This window comes from Lolium rigidum, chromosome 1 (genome assembly GCF_022539505.1).
Source record: "Lolium rigidum isolate FL_2022 chromosome 1, APGP_CSIRO_Lrig_0.1, whole genome shotgun sequence".
Taxonomy (NCBI): Eukaryota; Viridiplantae; Streptophyta; class Magnoliopsida; order Poales; family Poaceae; genus Lolium; species Lolium rigidum.
In genome coordinates, this window is record NC_061508.1 from 11,811,578 (window position 1) to 11,830,351 (window position 18,774).

The 18,774-nt window shown below is 46.0% G+C and overlaps 1 protein-coding gene across 1 annotated transcript; it reads right to left on the reverse strand.

Moving 5' to 3' along the window:
• Positions 1-2,807: 2,807 nt before the first annotated feature.
• On the reverse strand, positions 2,808-5,770 carry LOC124684921 (5'-methylthioadenosine/S-adenosylhomocysteine nucleosidase-like). The gene is made up of 8 exons (XM_047219179.1): positions 5,689-5,770; positions 5,539-5,608; positions 4,860-4,951; positions 4,583-4,689; positions 4,433-4,507; positions 4,024-4,098; positions 3,760-3,852; positions 2,808-3,386 (listed from the first exon to the last, which is right to left on the reverse strand). The coding sequence occupies exons 1-8, from the start codon at positions 5,768-5,770 to the stop codon at positions 3,189-3,191; spliced, it is 792 nt and encodes a 263-aa protein (XP_047075135.1). The 3' UTR covers positions 2,808-3,188.
• Between the last annotated feature and the right edge of the window lie 13,004 nt (positions 5,771-18,774).

Here is an 18,774-nt window from a genome sequence, read left to right on the forward strand (position 1 = left end):
GTTGGGATGTTACAGATGGTCTCCAGTCGATGTGCCACTGCGATATGTGTCGCTGTTTGCAGCGGGGGCGTTTTCATCTACTCATAGAGCGTTGTTGGCAATGATGCTTCTTTTGAAGTGGAATGGTGGAGGCTCGGCGCTTTTTCGAACGTGTGTGTAGGCGGCGTTGTAGTTTGGCGGCGGCCGCTAGTTTCAAGAAACCCTTTAGGGGTTTATCTGTAATTTTTTAGGAAAGCTGTTTTTCATGGTATGTTTTTAAGTTTCAACTTTGTTTATTCATGGTAACTTGATTTTCTATTAATAAAATCAGCGCCTGCTCTCTGTAAAAAAAAAAGAGTCATTTTTCCTGCAATGTTTTTGCTAACACTTAGTTAGTGTACGAGAGGAAGATGCTGAACGTCCGAGGCAAAGCTGGGTAAAACACAAGAGAAATTCATACGAAAAGATTCGGCCAAAATTAATTTAGCTAAAGTACAGAGCAAGACAAGCCAAAGCCCAAATTAAGGCAATGTGTGTAACCCATGCCGCCGTCGAGCAAGGAACAGATAGAGAACATGACGAAAGTCCCAGCAAGGATTACTGCAGCCTACCCTTCGTCTCTAGGTAAGGGACTCATGACAGTCGGCATTGGCCCCCTCCTTCACGGCCACTCCCGGTCCAATGCCTCAGTACTTTGGAGGATTTTCTTGAGACGCCGTGGCCAAATATCTCATTCACCGATGCGCCGGACACATGCTTATCTCATGATTACACGAAGCGACAAGGCACGCCGCTTTGGTACCAGGTGGTGCGGAAAAGTAGGCCGCAGCGATGACAGAAACAGTGCCCAGCAAGCATGATCATGTCACCATGCTCCGATGCGTAGCAAGTTGGATACCATAGCCATGGCCGTTAGAAGAATGTGACGGTGGTAGATGGCATGGTGTTTCGCCGGCCGTCTCAGCGCATAGTACCGCGACGTTGAGAACCTGTGAGCGTCTATTTCCTGGCGTCTCCTATTCCCAACTCTTAAGGTAATTTGCCTTCTACTTCCTCTTCTTCTTTTTTTCCTCGCACCATTTTTCGCTAACGGCTGGTGTATAAGAGGAAGGGGCTAAACTTCAATGGTTCTCAAACATGAAGGGAACGCGCTCCATAGCAGCAGTTTTATATGGATTTTTTCCTTTCACTGTTTCTGTTCATGGCTGGTACAGAAGGGTTATTAAACCATCGTGAAGCATATGCAGGCAACGCTCGCGGTCGTTTGTTATATATAATCGTGCAGAGCGTGGTTGCTAAAATCATTTGGCCTGATCAATTGTATGAGATATTCTTGCACAGAAAGATCTCGACACATCCCGATGTGGTTGTTCTACAACATTAAGCTAGGATTTACTATGCTATGCACCACAAAGATAGACCCACTCAGCGGTCAGATGGGATATTCATCGATAAAATAGATATCTATAGTGCTGTTTTTTATTTTTATGACCAACCTTGTGAGATTCTCCTTATAATTTTAGATTACATGGCTTTTTCTCCTGCATCAGTTGCTGCTTACCTAAACAACTGAGTCACGTAACTGACTCTCCATTGTCTCCGTTTCACTTTAGCCAAAAAAAAAAATAGAAAGTGGTGTCACGATCATGGGGATCAAATGGATGGTTCAGGAAAGCTTTTGTCTCACACGATCAGTGTTGTTTTTTCATTCATTAAGAGGATTAAACGAGTACAAGTGAGTTAGAAAGAAAAGCAGAAGTAGGGAGAAACTAAACCTCTCCAATAGAGAAGAGGCGAAAACGAGATCAACACACACCACATGACTACACAAGGGGAAGAGGGTTACAAGATCGACACCAAGGTCTTGACCAATTGGCAAAGACATAGGCGGGCTTCAACTTCATCTTCATCTAACTAGCGCGGCAGGTGCCATGCCCACTGGTATTCTAGTCGCGACCCGTCTGACACCACTCAAAGATAGAGAGGGGCATCGACTGGAACGAGGTGATCCAAGGGTGGATCAGGGACTCGCTAACCTGACTTCCAACGAGAACATCAGCAGCTCCGAGCCTTGGACGATCTTCAGGAACCATCAGCAGTACCCAAATGAATGAGGGAGCAATAAAGTGGATCAGCCTAATGACCTGAGCAAGAAGACAAGGACAGGATCAGTTATCACTTATCAGTCCCAAAAATGTTGCCAGTGTGACCGACTTGGGGAGTTGCGCCGTGGTATACCAGTTGATAAGGCTTCTGGACATATATGGGTCTTGGGCTGCTGGCCATGATGGCCGTGAAGAAGGGTCGGTGGCCGGAGAGCGGGTTGGTCTCATTATCCTCGCCGTCACCCAGCGGCGCAGGCAGCGAGTCATCGCCAGGCTCCAGCTTCAGCTTAGGATGTACACACCCGGTAGCTTCCTCGTTGATGGGCCAGCAGGGCTCTCCATTACCTGCCGCTGCAACTATGGACTCGGTTCAGAGAAGCAGAGATACTTTGTGTATACGTAGTAATAGAGGAAATCGACATCCAATGTCAAGAAGCGTGAAACAAAACCGATGAAGTAAAAGAGTTTTGGGAGGGGGAGAGAAGTGAGCAAAGCAGGCAAGAAAGACTTAATGTTCTTAGGCCAACAGCAAAGCTGGCAACTGAACTGCGCGTGATGAGTGTGCAAATAACCAACCAACGGCACATTAAAGTAATTACCAGATTCAGCACACATATAGTACATCTGAGTGCCTTCACTGCAACAATTCACACTACTCACTGAATTTGGAAAGTATTCATTGCTCACTGCATTTGGAAAGCTAGCTACTCACAGCTCACTGCATTTGCAAAGCTACCTGACATGTGATGAAGCTGCCAAAGGTGCACCCATCTATTATAGAGTTATATGTTTTCCTCCAATGAATCCATGGGAGTTCCAATGCCCATCATTTATTTTAGTTTAACAGTACAACACCTTATTCAGCTTCACTACAATGCACATTTTGCAAGTAAGTTCTACAAATTCCAATAAAATGGCTCCCAAGTAAACTCCAAGAATTTTGTACACAAGGGGTCACGAGAATGTGAAATAGCGTGTGTGAAACCCCCCTGAAAACATTATACACCCATCAGTATATTCAAAACGAGTGTCTTGTGTTTGCTGAATACACTCAGGCTCCCTTCGTGTGTGGAAACCACAACACCATGTCAGAGTTTTGGGATTTCAGAGATCACAGATGCATTTCCCGCTGATGAAGTCGACCACTTCAGTAACTGCCTTGTCCAGCGCCATCGTCACGGAGATCAGGTTCTGCAGAAACTCCTCGGCTGTTGGCTTCTCCCCATCAACAATATCAGTCACAGCTTTCACGAAGATTGCAGGAGTTGAGAACATTTCAGCAACATATGCCACCGCTGCTCCCTGGAGAGGTCAACAAGAGAAACAGAAAACCTGTGTGAGATCTACAATTACAATTCATCATAGCGAGGTAAAAAAGGGTGCTGCAGAACAGTAGGTAAAACTCAACAGTCACTGGCTATCAGTGTTCATAAAGCAACATATATTTTTAACATTGATCTATTTAACTTCAACTGCAGTTCCAGCTAGAAAGAACTATGCAAAACAAGAACTGAAAGTGTATGATTTGCAAAAAAAAAAAAAAAAAAAAAAAAAAAAAAACTGGAGCATATCAGTTATTCGTTTCACAGAGAAGGCTATTGTAGCAGAAGTCCATTTAGTTACTATTTGCTTGGGACATAAATCATAAGCTGACCACTCAAGCAAAAGTGTATACCTCCATATCCTTGACCGTAGCGTCATTAGTCAGTATTGCCGACTCGTCATGTGGAGACATATCCAGAGAATCACCAGTTGACAGCTTCCCAACCTGAAAAATGGGAAGTACAGAAACTTTAGAGAATATGCTGACCATTGAGCATATAAAATGTTACTCATTACAGAATGAAAATCCCAAATACATTTCAGAAACAACTCCAATTAAAATGAAATAGCAAGATATATTGATGCCTCAATCAAACTAGCAGACATACAGCTTTACCTTCAAATTGAGTCCCTTCACTATATTTGGGGTAGCAAATGTTTTCCGTGCTCCAATTCCATAACTGTCAAAAACCTAATCATAAATTCAATGTTAATACCAATCAAGTTTGAACAGAGATGAAAGAATGAAATGCGAGTAGTAGTGTAAATGGGAGAAATAACACAAGACAAAATAATGATCTAACCACAAACATTAAATCTACCTTATTAGTTGTCATGGCACAGTATCAGTCAGATCAAAAATGGATCAACTAAAGAAACTCATATGGTACAAACTAGCTGAGTATGGTTTTCTTCATGCATTAGTTGCTAATTTCAAACAACAGTAAAGCCTACCGATGCAATCCTGCTATCAGAAAATGGATGCAATTCCATTGCATAGACAAAAACCGTGGGACAGGACTCACAGGAATAGGTATTCTTCTGTCATGGAATGCAACATCTGAAGCTAAGTAGACATCTCCAATACCTGCCCCTCTGGCCTGAAACGAAGAAGGGAAAGATCAGCAAAATCCTAGCGCACAAACGGTGGTATCAAAGATGAGTCAAACCACTACCTTGAATCCGCCAGCAGTGCCAGCATTGATGATCAGGTCTGGCTTTAACAATTGTATAGAAGCATAAGTCACGAGAGCTGCCGATACTGTACCGACACTGTCAACTCCTGAAGGAAATCAGCTCTTGGTAAGTAACAAAGTTGATTTATGGACAGTCATGTCAAACAAGATTACACAGGTTCAGAGAACTCGATCAGAAAAACTGTAGTACTCCTGATACAGAGAGAGTATGCCTTCGCAGCCAGACAGGGATACCAGCAGGCTGATACGAACTTACCGAGAAGAGGATCTTTTCCAGGCCATACAAGGTCAATGTGGAGGCCTTTGTAGTCTCCATGGAATCTGGTCCATGGGGCACCTTTAGGAAATCTGTTAGGTGTGTACCACAAAGAAGGCGTTAGCTTCAACGTATCTGAGATCTTACTAATAAAGCAAGCTGAGGACCAACTGGTTCTATAGCCTAACTCATCTATATAAGGGAGTCGAAACAGGGAACTATAAAGATAGAGTGCATTGAGTCTGTTAACTAGTAGGTCCTAACAGCTAGACCTCCCTCACATTTGGCATCATAACTGAACATCCAACAGACGTGTCCTGTCAGACCAAAACCATCTGCCGTTTTTTTTTTTACCTCACCCTCCATTTTGGCAACACATATAGGGTCAGGGTGCACCTCTGCACGGAGGAAAACCCTCCAGCCACAACAGAATAAATCTGGACACACACTTACATCTTCACCGTGTTATGCAGCTGTGCACTGAGCTAGTGAACTATGCATATAGTATTGACCACGGAGCAATATGACCAATTAACTAACTATCATCCCATGTCAACCAATAGCTGCTTATTTGTCTCCAATTGCCCAATTGTAAGAGACCAAAAATTCTAACCACCAGGTTCGTGCACCAGCATGTCTCCGAATGCAAACTGAAAGGGGGATGGGATGGAACACTGACATGGATTCCTCGGCGGGCGCCTCGACGAGCTGGAACTTGGCGACGAGCGGGAGCGCCTCCGTCTGCATCGCTGCAACACAACAACACCGTGAGCAACTGAAGCAGCAGCTTCGAGGGAGTGGAGGGGATCCGACGATGTGGCATACGCACCTATGACGACGAGGACCTTGGAGATCGCGCCGGCTCCGGCAGCTTCCGCGTCGGCCGGCTGGTCGGACGACGGCGGCGCCATGGCCGGAGAAAGAACCCTTGGCGGCGGCGGCGGCGGCGGCGGCGGGATTGGATCGGAGATGGTGGTGGTGGTGGGCGAGGTGCGCTTCCTGGTTATACTACACTGCGGTGGCATGATTGGCGCCGCTTCTTCGCCGGCCGCATTATTGGGCCCAGCAAATAAGCTGGGCTGATTCATACCCTTCACTAGGCCCGTTATTTTGTTGGGCTGGAAGAACATCAATCATGTCTGTAAAAAAAACGTTTCTCAAACAAAATGTCGGAAACCGTTAGGAAAAAAAAGCCAACCTTCACGAAAGGAAAGCAACTCACTCCGCATGTGATAAGTAGCGCTGTGGTGACATAAAATCCATAGGAAGTGGTCTCCCTGCTCGCCACGTGGACATGAGGGAGGAGAGAGAAGACATAGGGAGGCTGCGTTGGATCATTCAATTCTGGTTTAACAGTATGCTGCAAAAAATTCAAATGATATCTTATCATCTAGAATTTTGAAACACCAAAACGAAACTTCAGAAAAAATAAACAGGCAAGATGGCCTTCCGGCGGCGGGGCTTCCCAGTGTATGCACTTGCACGCAGGTGGAGGGCCGCGCCAGCGGAGAGGACCGCCCCGGCGGCGGGCGCTGACGGGCGGAAGTAGAAGAAGTCGTGGGTCGGGTAGGTGTAGAAATAGGGAGGAAGTGGAGTGCGTTTGGTTTTTCATCTCAGGATTTTTCCGACCCGATTTCTCCCTATAATAGATTGGTGATGCTCAGAATAATATTCTAAGAACCAGTTTCAGAATAGTGCGGTCCTATATATGTGTGCGTGCGTGTGTGTTAAATACTTCCTATCTCAAGAGTCTGTGGTCCTGCTTGTAGCATAAAAGAAGAATTTTCAGACTATATCTCTAGCATCAAATTTATTTGGAAGGAAAAAGAGAGAGCCATAGAATTTTAACGAAGTGTAACATGGAAGTTTCAGCTACACTCTCAGTTGTTGTGCCCAAACTCTTGGCTGGACCGAATTGTGGATCCTTACATAGAAATATCAGACAATTTTATTGCAGACAAATGATGTCCTCCGACACAAATGGCTGAAAGGGCCGACTTACAAATGGTAACGGAATGCAGAAAGAGACGACCGATAACTGGAAAAATTGATGCCAATGGCCTTTAATTAACTGGACACAAGTATGGAGCAGAGTAAACTGGTCAGACGATTGAGTAAGGGCTCAATCGTGTCGTGTTTTTTTATCTATGGCGGCATGTTCTGCAAGGATCCAAACGATGGTGGTGAGCTCACCTCCCCTGCCAAGCTGCTTGGCATGGGAATCCCGGCTGCATCGGATGGACGCATAGATGAGCAACCTCACCCAGGCGTCCAGGATGCGCTCCAACATCTCCTGCAGATCCAATACTCCTCCATACCACAAGTCCGGCAGCTGATAATGCTTTGGCAGATCACTGGAGCTCTCCTTCTTGTTGGGATGGTTCGGGGTACTGAGCCGTCTTAGCATGAGCCTGGCGTACTGAGTTCCGTCCGAGAGAATAGCGTTCGAGTCGTAGAGCTTGCTTCTACTATCAGGCTCACTGCCTGGCCTCGTCTCCTCCATGTATAGCAGGATGTTGGCGAGCTCGTTCTCTCTCTTTGTAGAACAATGGCTGCTCTTATTGCCATGCCAAATTTCCTTCAAAGCGTCACGGGTTGCTTCATACAGGCTAGCGAGATGTAGGCCTGGTAGCATGTGTGGACGAACAGCCACGACGAACATCATATAGCTTGACAGCTCTCTTATTGCCTTCACGTGCGTGAACGATGCTAAATGTCCTGGCCTGCATAAGAGAAAAACCTCTGTGGCAATGTGCCATGTAAGGACGACCTCTTGGAATTCAGAGCCGATCTCAAGAGCTTCGTCTACTTTCCTACGATACCCGAAACCAAATCCCGGATCGCCCACGAGCTCTGGCTCTGGCTCTTCTTTCTTCGGCGCTTCTGCCGCAGGCTCAGCCGGCATTCCATAGTAGTATTGCTTTGGTTCGAAAGCTGACTTCAACTTTTCCCATACCTTTTCGAACAACAAGTCCCCCACGACCGGCAGGATTTCAAGGCCATCCAGGTACCCGTACTGGTATTCCATCCAAAGGCTCCTAGTTGCAACAAATTTAACCACTCGGCTGAGTAGGCTGGTGGTGGTTTCATGAGTGCAGGCACGGAAGAGGTTGTGCCTCCCGATGGTTCCCGACCACCTCCTGTAGCTAGTTGGCTCCTCGACCAAGAGTCGAGAGGGGTCAAGGGACACGACGAAGCTTCGGAGCCCATGCCATCTTCCTACACAACTATTTAGCCAAGACGTGTCATTGATGAACGCATATGTCCACGTCGAGGCTAGTGCTCCGAGCAGACATCTAACATCCAGGACCAAGGTTGCAACCAGCAAGATGTAAGTGATAATAACATCTGCCATCCTCTGGCCATCTTTACTATGGAGCCAGAAGAGCGAGAGCGCAGCCGCGGTGAAGAGCGGCGAGGTGACACGGATGCTGTAACCAATCCCGGTGTGGACAACGGCTGCCTTGGTGTACATGATGTCGTACATGAGGGAAAGCTCCATCTCCACCATCTTGCGCACGCCCTTCCATCCTTGGGAGAATTCTTTTCTCCGGGTACGGAGACGGCCACGCTTGGGCGGAGTCCTGCCGAACGAATAGTCAGTGAATGCACCCTTGGTGACATAGAAAAGATCGTGAGCAGCCAGCAGGGCTTGTTCCTTATCCAGCTCATCTCCTCCACTCTTTAGGTCAAAACTGAGGCCCTTTGGGGTCAGTCTCTTCAACGAGCTCCGGACATTGCCCAAGTTGCCCCTCCATAGCGCCGCTGTGCCCTCCATATACTTGGCAATACCCAAGAAGAACATGATGAAGGACGCCGGCAGCAAGGTTCCTGCGTTGCCACCAACAACAATATGCTTGTAGAGCGCATAGATGGCCAGGACGACCTGCAAGGTGGCACGCAGCACTTGCCGCCCTGCAAGCACATTGTCCTCCACAGAGTAGGCGCTCATGTTGTCTGGCCCGACGAGGTACATTAGGAGGAAAGGTGTCCAGAAGGCCACAAGCTGCACCTCCTGTGACGTGCTGCCAAGGGACAGCTTGGCCAGCGCCTGGGTCGCCGCCAAGTGAGCAAACTGGTACGCAGGCCACAGGATAAGCATCTGCCAGCCAGATGCTCTACGTCGTCGAGCCCCTGCGAAGAGGAGGAGGACAAGGTACGCGGCGAAGCTCCAAAGGACCAAGGCCCGGACCAGCCATTCGTTTACAAGGCTCAGCAATGCAGCCATGCACCTGCAGCCAAGTTCAGCTTACATGTCATCACTAGTGCTGCATCTGTATGCTACAAGTGGGCCGAATATTCGAACAGGATGCAACAGAACATGCTATAGCAACGTACTTACACGGAATTATGCAAAAATATAACTACATGATGTACCTGCAAGTCTGTAACTGAAGCCTTAGTACGAGGATTACCAATGTCCGTGAAGGAAGTGGGCAGCAGAGAGAGGTTGTGGCGATCAGGACAGTGCCTGTCAGGTACTTAAATACAAGAATTTCAGGTTGGAATAGTGGAAGAATCTGGTGGACATGGAAAACAAACTACTTTTGAAACTCCAACCATACTTAATTAAAAGTAATCCCACCGTCTTAATTAATCAAGACATGCACGACTACCTAATTATTGCTTTTTCAATAATGACCTAATTATTGCTGCATATGTACACCTACTACTCGGTTGAGACGATAGCAATCATGGGAAATTATCTCATCAGGATAAACCTCTCCCCAATTTTCTATCCTTCCAGTGCCTTGTATCTCTAGTTCCAGTGTTTCACCACTGATGAAATAAATAGATAACAGTGGGGTTGCAAGGTTTGGATATATGAAGTAATCGTGGTTGTCAGTCTAACCTCTTCGTAGGTTGCTTCCCTTTTCAACTTTTTGTCAAACTCCTCTTCTATGAAGCAACCCCACCCTCCCAGCCCTAACTGCCGCCGCCGCCGATAGTGCCGCCGGGGCAAAGACCCACGGGGTGTGGCGGCGGCGGGGGCGCTTCCTCATCGATGTGTGGTGGATGACGGCAGGATCTCCCCTCCTCGATGCATGGCGGACCGACAGGCGCGGATGGGATGGGCGGCGGCGGCCTGCGCTGCGCCCCCTTCTCTCGTCGGCTCTCCCCTGGTGGACCGGTCGGCGCGGATGGGATGGGCGGCGGTGGCCTCCCCTGCGGTCTCCCTCCTCCCGTCGGCTCTCCGCAGCACTCCGGCAGGGGCTGGTGGTGGGCGGCGGCCAGGCCCATGGCCTACGCCAATTCCGCCCCCCCTCGCCTCTCGTCGGTGAGTGGAGGTGATCTCGGGCTTTACCCACGACACGACGTCGCCCGGGGCAGTAGCCTTTGGTACGACGGTGGAGGTGGCCCTCTTCTTCGCCGGAGAGGGTCGGCCGACGGTTGGTGGTGGTGGATCTATCGATCTATCACCGCATTCCGGCGGAGAGATGGAGAAGCATGGAAGCCGGCGACGGTGTCACCGGTGGAGGGTTGGAGTGGCCAGCCCGGGATGGTCGCCGACGTGGGGGTCCGACCTGTATAAAGGCGTTGGTCCTAGGGTCTCTCTTGCGTGAAGGGGAAGACCTACCGGAGGCCTGGACTCGTGATCTGGCCGGAGTGTTGAGTTGCAGAAGGCTCCGCCGGCGAATGTAACATTGTTTTTTGCCTGGAGTTTGCTGGATCGGTGGTATTTGGTCATGCGCACCCATGCTTTTATTCCGACCGATTGGTTCTGGAGGAAACGGCGCGAAGCTCTTTTTCTGTGTTGACATCAAGTGACTATGGATCCATGATGAAAGTCGGAAGAAGATAAGTTCATGAAGGCCGGAGGGGAGGACTAGCTAAGGGAGGTTCAAGTCTCTGCGTTGTTGAGGGACTAGCTTGGTGTTCCGGGCTTCACAACAACGGTATGAAAGTGGGGGCGACAACACAGGTGAAGTTCAGAGTTCTACCTTTCAGGGTGAAAACCCAGGGTCTGGCCTTAACTGGTTGTGCCTGACAATAACCTTGTTGGAGGCATTGTTTTGAGAGCGGAGACTATCTTCAGGGTGAAAACCTAAGATCGTTGATCGGACGACGACGGTGTTAGAGCACTGTCTTGCAGGCATCATTTTTGGAGAGTCTGTATTTCAGGTGTTGTCTTGGCGGTGGATGTATTGCTGTTGTTAGGCCCGAGATACTGTAGCGGGACTTTTATTTCTTAGTTTTCTTTTCTTTTTTTGGTTGTGTGCATCCGTAGTGCCATTAGAGTGATGCGTTGTTGCAGAGGCTGGATGTAATTAGTATCTTTTTAATATTAATATATTCTCTTTATTAAAAAAAAATGACCGAATGATAGGAAAGCTTCAGATCCATCTTCATTCTGATCGTCTGGTCGATCTGGCGCGAGACAGTATCTACTAGCTGATCCAGAGTGTCATCCAGAAAATTAAAACAGATGTTATTCACCGGGGCTGCAGAAAGCGGATGTCGCTTTTGTTCTTCCCTTCGAGAGGTATCATAGGGTCACCACACTGCACACACAATTGCTGACTCGGGCGTGTAGCGTTGTGCCATTTTTACTGTTGTAGTCGTTCTCAATTCCTAGCCTCTGCTCGTTGGTTTTTCTGTTGGGAGCTTCATTGGAAGCATAATTTTTTGGGAAAATTTGCTATAGGATATTGTTATTTTCTGGCATTTGCTGAAACACACCGCTCGATTGTATCTTTGCCAGGTACCATTACAAGTTCAGCAAGGTGGTGTGTTCTGTCAAATGTGTCACAAAATTGTAATGGTACCTAGCAAAGACAATTGGACAGTGTGTTTGAGCAAATGCCAATAAATAACAGTGTCATGCAGCAAATTTTCCCTAATTTTTTTCATAGCCACATATAGTAAATAGAGTTCCTCGATTGTTGTTATACTAATTTTCTGATGACAAATAATTACTACTCTATATCTGAAGACCAATTGAACAAGATAGTACCCCCAAACTCATATTTTGTGCTATCAATTATAATCAAAATTTCATGCAATGTTGTAGGAAAGAATTATTTTGCTGCATTACTATATGCACATTTTTAACAAGTTGACAAAGTGATTATCTTCTAAGATACTACCTTGAAGATACATCTTACGTGGCACTATCTCCGTTTCAAGAAATAAAGCGCACACGCATTTCAAGATGAACTTTGACCATAAAAATTAAGCAACAAAATCTTGATTATAATATATGTAATTAGTATCGTTAGATTTATAATGAAAAACACTTTATAATGATACTAATTTCATATAAACAATCTCTATCTATTTGAAATAATTCTTGGTTAAATAAAAACCATGAAAAACGAAAGCACCTTATTTTATGAAACGGAGGTAGTATGTACCAACTACCAAACTACCAACTAGCTAGACTAGTATGCAATAATCCATTAAAGACAACGATGATCTACGGACGTTCAAACTCTAGTGCTTGATCTCATATACAACGGACTGGACGCCCCCTGTCTCAGCCCCCCTATCATGTGAGGACGAAACAATACTATTGTACACTCCAATCAACCAACGGTTTATTTATAGATCATGACATACCTGCTTAGAGCAAGTACAATAAGTTCTAGTAAGATGGTTATAAGAATTAAAAATAGTATATTATTATTTAGTTGAAGGAGAGAGAGGAGGAGAGAGAAGAAGAGTGAGCTCTTATGCAAGAGTCAGCTCTAGCACGTGCTCCTAATCACTTTGTGAGAGTGAAAGGTGGCTATATATTGATAAAATAGTACATATTTATAGTTCACTATTGTATATGTTGGCTCTAACTTGGCTATAGATGACATGACACTTGGTTTATAGCCAGCAACTAGCTATACTATTGGAATTGCTCTTACAGATTGGAGTAGCATGTGTTCAGTGCAGTTACATGTAGGTGTAGTAACATAAAGTACAATATTTATTAAGTTGTAGACTCATTTTGCCTCGAAACATGTGATGTGATGGTAACATAGCTAGTTACTGCCTCCGTTTCAAGGAATAAGGCGCCCTCGTTTTACGAGCTTTTATTTGACCAAGAATTACTTCAAATAGATAAAGATTATTTGTATGAAATTAATATCATTAAGAAGTGCTAGTCAATACGAATCCAAACGATACTAATTACTTATAATATAATCAATATTTTGTTGCTTAATTTTTATGGTCAAAGTTTGTCTTGGAATACACGTGCGTCTTATTCCTTGAAGCGGAGGTAGTACCACTATCCTCTCTTTCCTCAATTAATAGCATGCCATATCATCAAAATGCTTAGTTGATATTGCATCGTTGATGTTACTACCTATGTTACTTCTCACTATGGGTAGTGACATAGGCATCCCCAATGGGCCTGCCGAAGATAGTACCCGGGGTTTACTGAAGGCCCACTACCCGAGGAATAAGAAGATTCGGAAGCCCAAGATATTGTTAAGGAAAGCTAGAGTTGTAATAGGAAGCATTATTTGTAATCTTGCGGGATGAGTTAGAAACCTTCCCGGACTCTGTAACTTGTACAATACGAATCCCTCGGTTCCGCCTCCTATATAAGGGGGAGTCGAGGGACAAAGAAAGCATCGAATCATTGTCTCTCAAACCCTAGTTTTCATAATCGTCGAGTACTTTTCGGCTGAAACCTTCGAGATCTACTTGCCCTCTACTTCCAACTAAACCCTAGTCTACAATCCGTAGGCATTGACAAGTTAATACCTTGTCAATTGGCGCCGTCTGTGGGGATTAGAGGCGTCAAGGATCTGATCTCGATGGCACGCTCAAGATCGTCGACTTCATCAACCGCAAGCAACGCGATGGATCGAGGTAAACAGATCGCAACTGGTCCTGTCGATTTTGTTCCTCACCCGCCCTCCCGTTTGGATGCATATGCGTATCTGGAGGAGCCTATGGAGATGACGTTCGGAAGATTTCACTTTCGCGTCGAGAAAGAGGGATCATATCGTGTCGAAATTCCGATTTCGTCGGGATCGTCGGCGGGTGATTCCGATTTTTCAAGCTATACATCGTCAACCGAATCAGGAGAGGAAGAAACTTCGTCGTCACGCTTCATGAGCACCAGGGCAAGAGAAAAACTTGCCAAGATCTTCAGCGACATGTCGTTTGAGTCATCTGCGGACTCTTATATAAACGATGACTCAAGCAGTGTCGACAGCTTCAACTTCATCGACAAATCCACTACAGTGGGCAAGGTCTTCGCCAATCTTCATGATGGCGTCACCAAACCCAGCATAGATCTGAATACAAAGTATCATCAGATTTATGTCATCGGAGAGCCAAGCCGTGACCAGGAGGAAACATCTGAGGCTTTCGACGATTTGGGAAATCCATACGTCGATCCCTCTGATTTGCGACGAGGTCTAGGCAATAAATATATCGGGCCACAGCCGCGAGATAGAGTCCAACTTCCGCAAGCAGCATGGGATAGAGCCGCAAGAGCTATGGATGGCTCAGAACCAATGGCCACCACAGCCACACCAGAAGAATTGCCAAGTGTTCTGTGGAGCATCCGAACAACACCAAATACGGCGACACAGGAAACTCCGTTTTTTCTCGTCCATGGAGCCGACGCAGTACTACCAATTGAAATAGAGCATGATTCACCAAGAGTGACAGCGTATGATGAGGAAACATCACGAAAAGCTCGGGAGGACGATGTGGATGCACTCGATGAAGCTCGAGATGAAGTACTATCACGAGTTACCAAGTACCAGCAGGACCTGAAAAACTACCACAGTCGACGATTGCGGCCTAGATCTTTCCAGGTCGGCGATTTGGTCCTACGGCTCAACCAGCAAAGTACTGAAAAGCTCGAGTCACCATGGTTGGGACCTTACGTCATCACGGAAGTCATCGACGGAGGAGCATACAAGATCAAGGACAAGAAGACAGGGGTTCCCGAGAAAAACCCCTGGAACGTGGCGCAGCTCAGGCGGTTCTACGCTTAGAGTTGAAATATAGTCCTCCTCTGTAAAAATACAATGTACTGAAACGCCCGCGAGTTTTCAGACGCACTCTTTTCCTTTTCGGGGCACCGAGTGAGGCCGGAAAGGTTTTTAATGAGTCGGGCTCGCGGTGCTGCAATATAATAAAGATAGTGGAGATATACTTCTTATTCTTCGACATGCTCGGGGCCTCAATGCCTTCAAGTTACAAAATATACACAATATAGATAAACTAGACTTACCGAAATATTTCGCCTTGGTACAAGAATACCTCGCCAAATAGAACATCGGGAGCTAACAACTATAAACGTAGTGTACTCGTCAAAATTTCACTGCTTTGGTCTGAAAACCTCGCAACAAAAATATAGAACGTCACCACCAAGACACTCGGGGGCTCGTACCCATCGACAGCAAAATATATATATCTTCTTGCAACAAGAGAAAAAACTTCGGGATAACAAAACAGTATAAACTCCAGCCAAAGGCTCGGGGGCTTGACGATCAAAAATAGAAACAATATGTATTTACAAAGTTGACAGCCTTACAATATAGATCATGTTTACAAATACACAAAGGCGTATCAATGGAGAAACTACAGCAAGAAAAAGGAAAAAACCCTCAGCGGATACCTAGCACATGGTCTATGGTTATTCGCTCATTGGAAGGACGAGTACTATGCTCGGCATAGCTACCCTCCACAAAGAATTCAGCATCCATCCGAAGAAGTTCATCCATCATATCTTCGGCTACAGGAGTCACAAGATCATCAATTTTGCCCATGTTTCTCTTTTTCTTTGACATCTTAGCCAGGCACTTGGAAACAATTTGATTCATGGGCAATGTTGGATAGCAAATCTTTAACATCATCATAGCAAATCTTGCGCCAGCAGAGAGTTGAGCCCGCACAAAGCCATGGATTCGAGGAGCATCTCGAAATTTTTCCATTAAAGCAGGAAGAGTTTCTGGCATCTTGTTGCGAGGGAACATGGTTCCATAAACTAAAAAGAAAGTCTTCGTACAGAAGTCGAGGAAGTCACGGACCTGAGCCGCGCGATCTTGGAATCTGACAATTTGGCGGGTACGCTCAGGAGTAACCCAAAAGTTAGAACCATGTTGTGCAGCCAGTCTGAGCAGAACATTGGCTCGAGCTTCAACACGTTGATCTTCGGCAGCAGTATCCAAAAATGAGCCTGGTCCAGCAAATAAATTGTCAAGGAAGGAAAATAGCAAGAACAACATCCAGCACGGTTATGAACAGGAAACATACCTGTCATGTCCAGGCTGGCGTCAGTCATTAGCTGAAGCATATAATTTTCTCGAGAAGAAGCTTCGGTAGCCTCAGCAACAGCAGCATCCTTTGCAGCAATGGCTTCTTTTGCCTGTTGAAGAGCAATTTTCTCTCTCTCGGATGCTTTTCGAGATTGCTCCATCATCGCAAGAGTTTGTTTCTTCATGGATTGAAGTTGTTGGCGGAGTTCTTGCAAATTTTGCGACAAATGTTTACTTGAAGAATCTTCGACAAGGGTTTTCTTCGAGAATGAAGAAGCAGGCGAAGTATCGGCAGAACAAGGATTGGCGGAGTAGTTATCAAATATCAACTGGAAAAGAAAGTCTCAGGATCAATGATAGTGCAAGATAGAATTTCATTGATCTTCAGAAAATTTACATAGATATTACAGGAGAAGTTCTTCAGAAGGGCTATTGCGAACGTTGTCGCCAAAACTACTATGGCGACAACGGCAAAAGAAACAAGAAAAATAAAAAAAAAGAGAAAAAAGAAGAGGCATTCAACTAGACCTCCGGCTTCGATGAGCTAGGAGTCGAAGATGGCTTGATTCCGAGATAGGCCAGGATTTTCTTCGTATTGGGCTTTGCCGCCCTGATCAGTGCCCGCCACTTCGTGGTCTCCATCTCTTCTGTATCGCCAACCTTCGTCCAGTCAATAGTTTACTGGCTGTCGGCGACCAAGGCAACAGTGCTTTCGATAGCAATCTTCATGTTTTCTTGGCGCATCTTCAGTCCAAGATCTTCTGGTGGATTGAAGTCCTTGGCAAGAGCAAGGAAAGTCTTGGGTTCCGTTTTCTTCGGGAAGAAATAGGGGAATAGCCGTGACAATCCTGCGTCAGCCTGTTCAATGCCTTCGCGAGCTTCGGTTCCATGAAACTCAAGGATAGAGAGTGCGTCAAGAAGAGGATCGTTGTCGGGATCTTCAAGCTCAAATTCTTGGTTTGTTTTACCTGACGCAGAAAATATATGTTGGTCGACAGCAAGTAAAGAAAACCAAGTCTAAAAAAGATAGAATGGATCGACAAAATTACCGACAAAGCGCCGATTCTGCGAGTTCAAGCGCTTGATGATCGCCTTTTCACGAGTAGCCTGCGCGGCTTTATGCTCGTTCAAAGCAGTTTCGGCATCATCAAGTCTTTTTTGCAGATCTTCGACACCAACAGCTTCTGCCTTGGCCTTATCAGCCTCTGCTTTAGCTTTGCCAGCATCAAGTTCAGCCTTCTTGCGAGCCGCTTCACTTTGCTCTAATTTCTGAGCAAGCGTGTCGACAAGCTTGTTGGCTTCCGCAAGTTTTTCTGCCAAAATAGTTAAGAATCGTCAAAATTGCGACAAAACAGGAGCAATAAGTTATAAACAAGGGCCAGCAAAGAGTTATTACCTTCAGTCTTGCTGGCATACTCACGGTACCCAATGAATTGGGCACCGATGCAAATAAGCTCTTTGATCATAGGCTATCAAAGAAGGACAAAGAAAAAAAAATGTCGGTATGGGAAAAATATGATGGCATAAAGAAGCAAACAGAGGAAATATAGACAGTGATAAGAAAATTAAGAACTTACATCATCCAAGAGAGGACTAGAGGAGCTACCCAATTGGAGGGGTAGGCTCCGGGATTGTTTCAACCCTTGTCCTTTTTGGTGAAGGGACAAGGGGGCTTGAAGGAGGAGTAGGAGCATCGAGGTTTTGTTGAGGAGGCGAAGATTCCTCTCCTTCAACTTGCGCCTCAGAAACAACTATAGTATGCGACGTACTCGTTCGAGCAGTCGCATCAAAAGCTGGTATTTCTTCTTCATCGCCACTACGATCAAATGAAGGCAGCGTAAAAAGCAAGATAGACAAAAAATTCGGGTACAAAAACAAGGGGAAATAAAAGGTGACTTACGAGCTGATGAGGGCATCAAGGTATGGATCAAAAGCTGCCTTCGAACGAGAAGGAACAGCTTCTTCGGCTTTGGAGGTGCCGGAATCTTCGACATCAGCCCTTTTCTTTTTGTTCCTTGGAGAAACAGCAGGAGGAGGAGATTGTGCCGATGCAGTGCCTTCAGAGGCAGCCTCCTTTTCAGAAGATCCCGCAGATTTTTGAGAATCTGCGGGTTCATTCACAAAAGAGGGGGCATCTTGGTTGTCGTCGGTGACAACGGCCCTTTCATCGACTTCTCCACCTTCAGGAAGGGGAGGAAGCGAGACAAGATTTGGATGGTTCTATACAAAAAACAGGGGAAGATGTCAATAAAGGAGTTACAAAAAAGATAGCAAGGCAATAACAAATCAATCGACAAAGGTTACCTTGGGAAGCGCATTGGTGGCGCTATATGGTTTTACACGGCAAGAAGAAGGGACAGGATCTTTTTTGCTAAGAGAGGAGATTTTTCGGACAAGCTTCTCTAAGTCCTTGACCTCTAAATCCGCCGACAACCGATCTGCGTCCTTGTCGCCAGCGTACTTCCAGAGAGGGTATTTGCGAGCCTGAAGAGGCTGCACTCTGGTTCTAAGAAAATACGCCGTGATTTGGATACCTGACAGCTCTTTGCCGCGAGTATTCTGCAACTCATGGATGCGAGTCATCAAGGCTTCTGTCGATAATTTTTCTTCCTCGGTAGCCTATGCATCCCAGGAGCGGCGTCGAAAGATTTTCTCGGCACCATCGAAAGCAGGGATGTTGTCTTCAGCACATCCAT

Excerpts from the sequence above, each read along its gene's own strand:
- LOC124684921 (XM_047219179.1), bottom strand. The coding sequence starts at position 5,770 with ATGGCGCCGCCGTCGTCCGACCAGCCGGCCGACGCGGAAGCTGCCGGA. Across the intron at positions 4,952-5,538 it reads GCGCCCGCCGAGGAATCCAT|ATTTCCTAAAGGTGCCCCAT; the intron begins GTCAGTGTTCCA and ends CACACCTAACAG. Across the intron at positions 4,508-4,582 it reads GCACTGCTGGCGGATTCAAG|GCCAGAGGGGCAGGTATTGG; the intron begins GTAGTGGTTTGA and ends TCTTCGTTTCAG.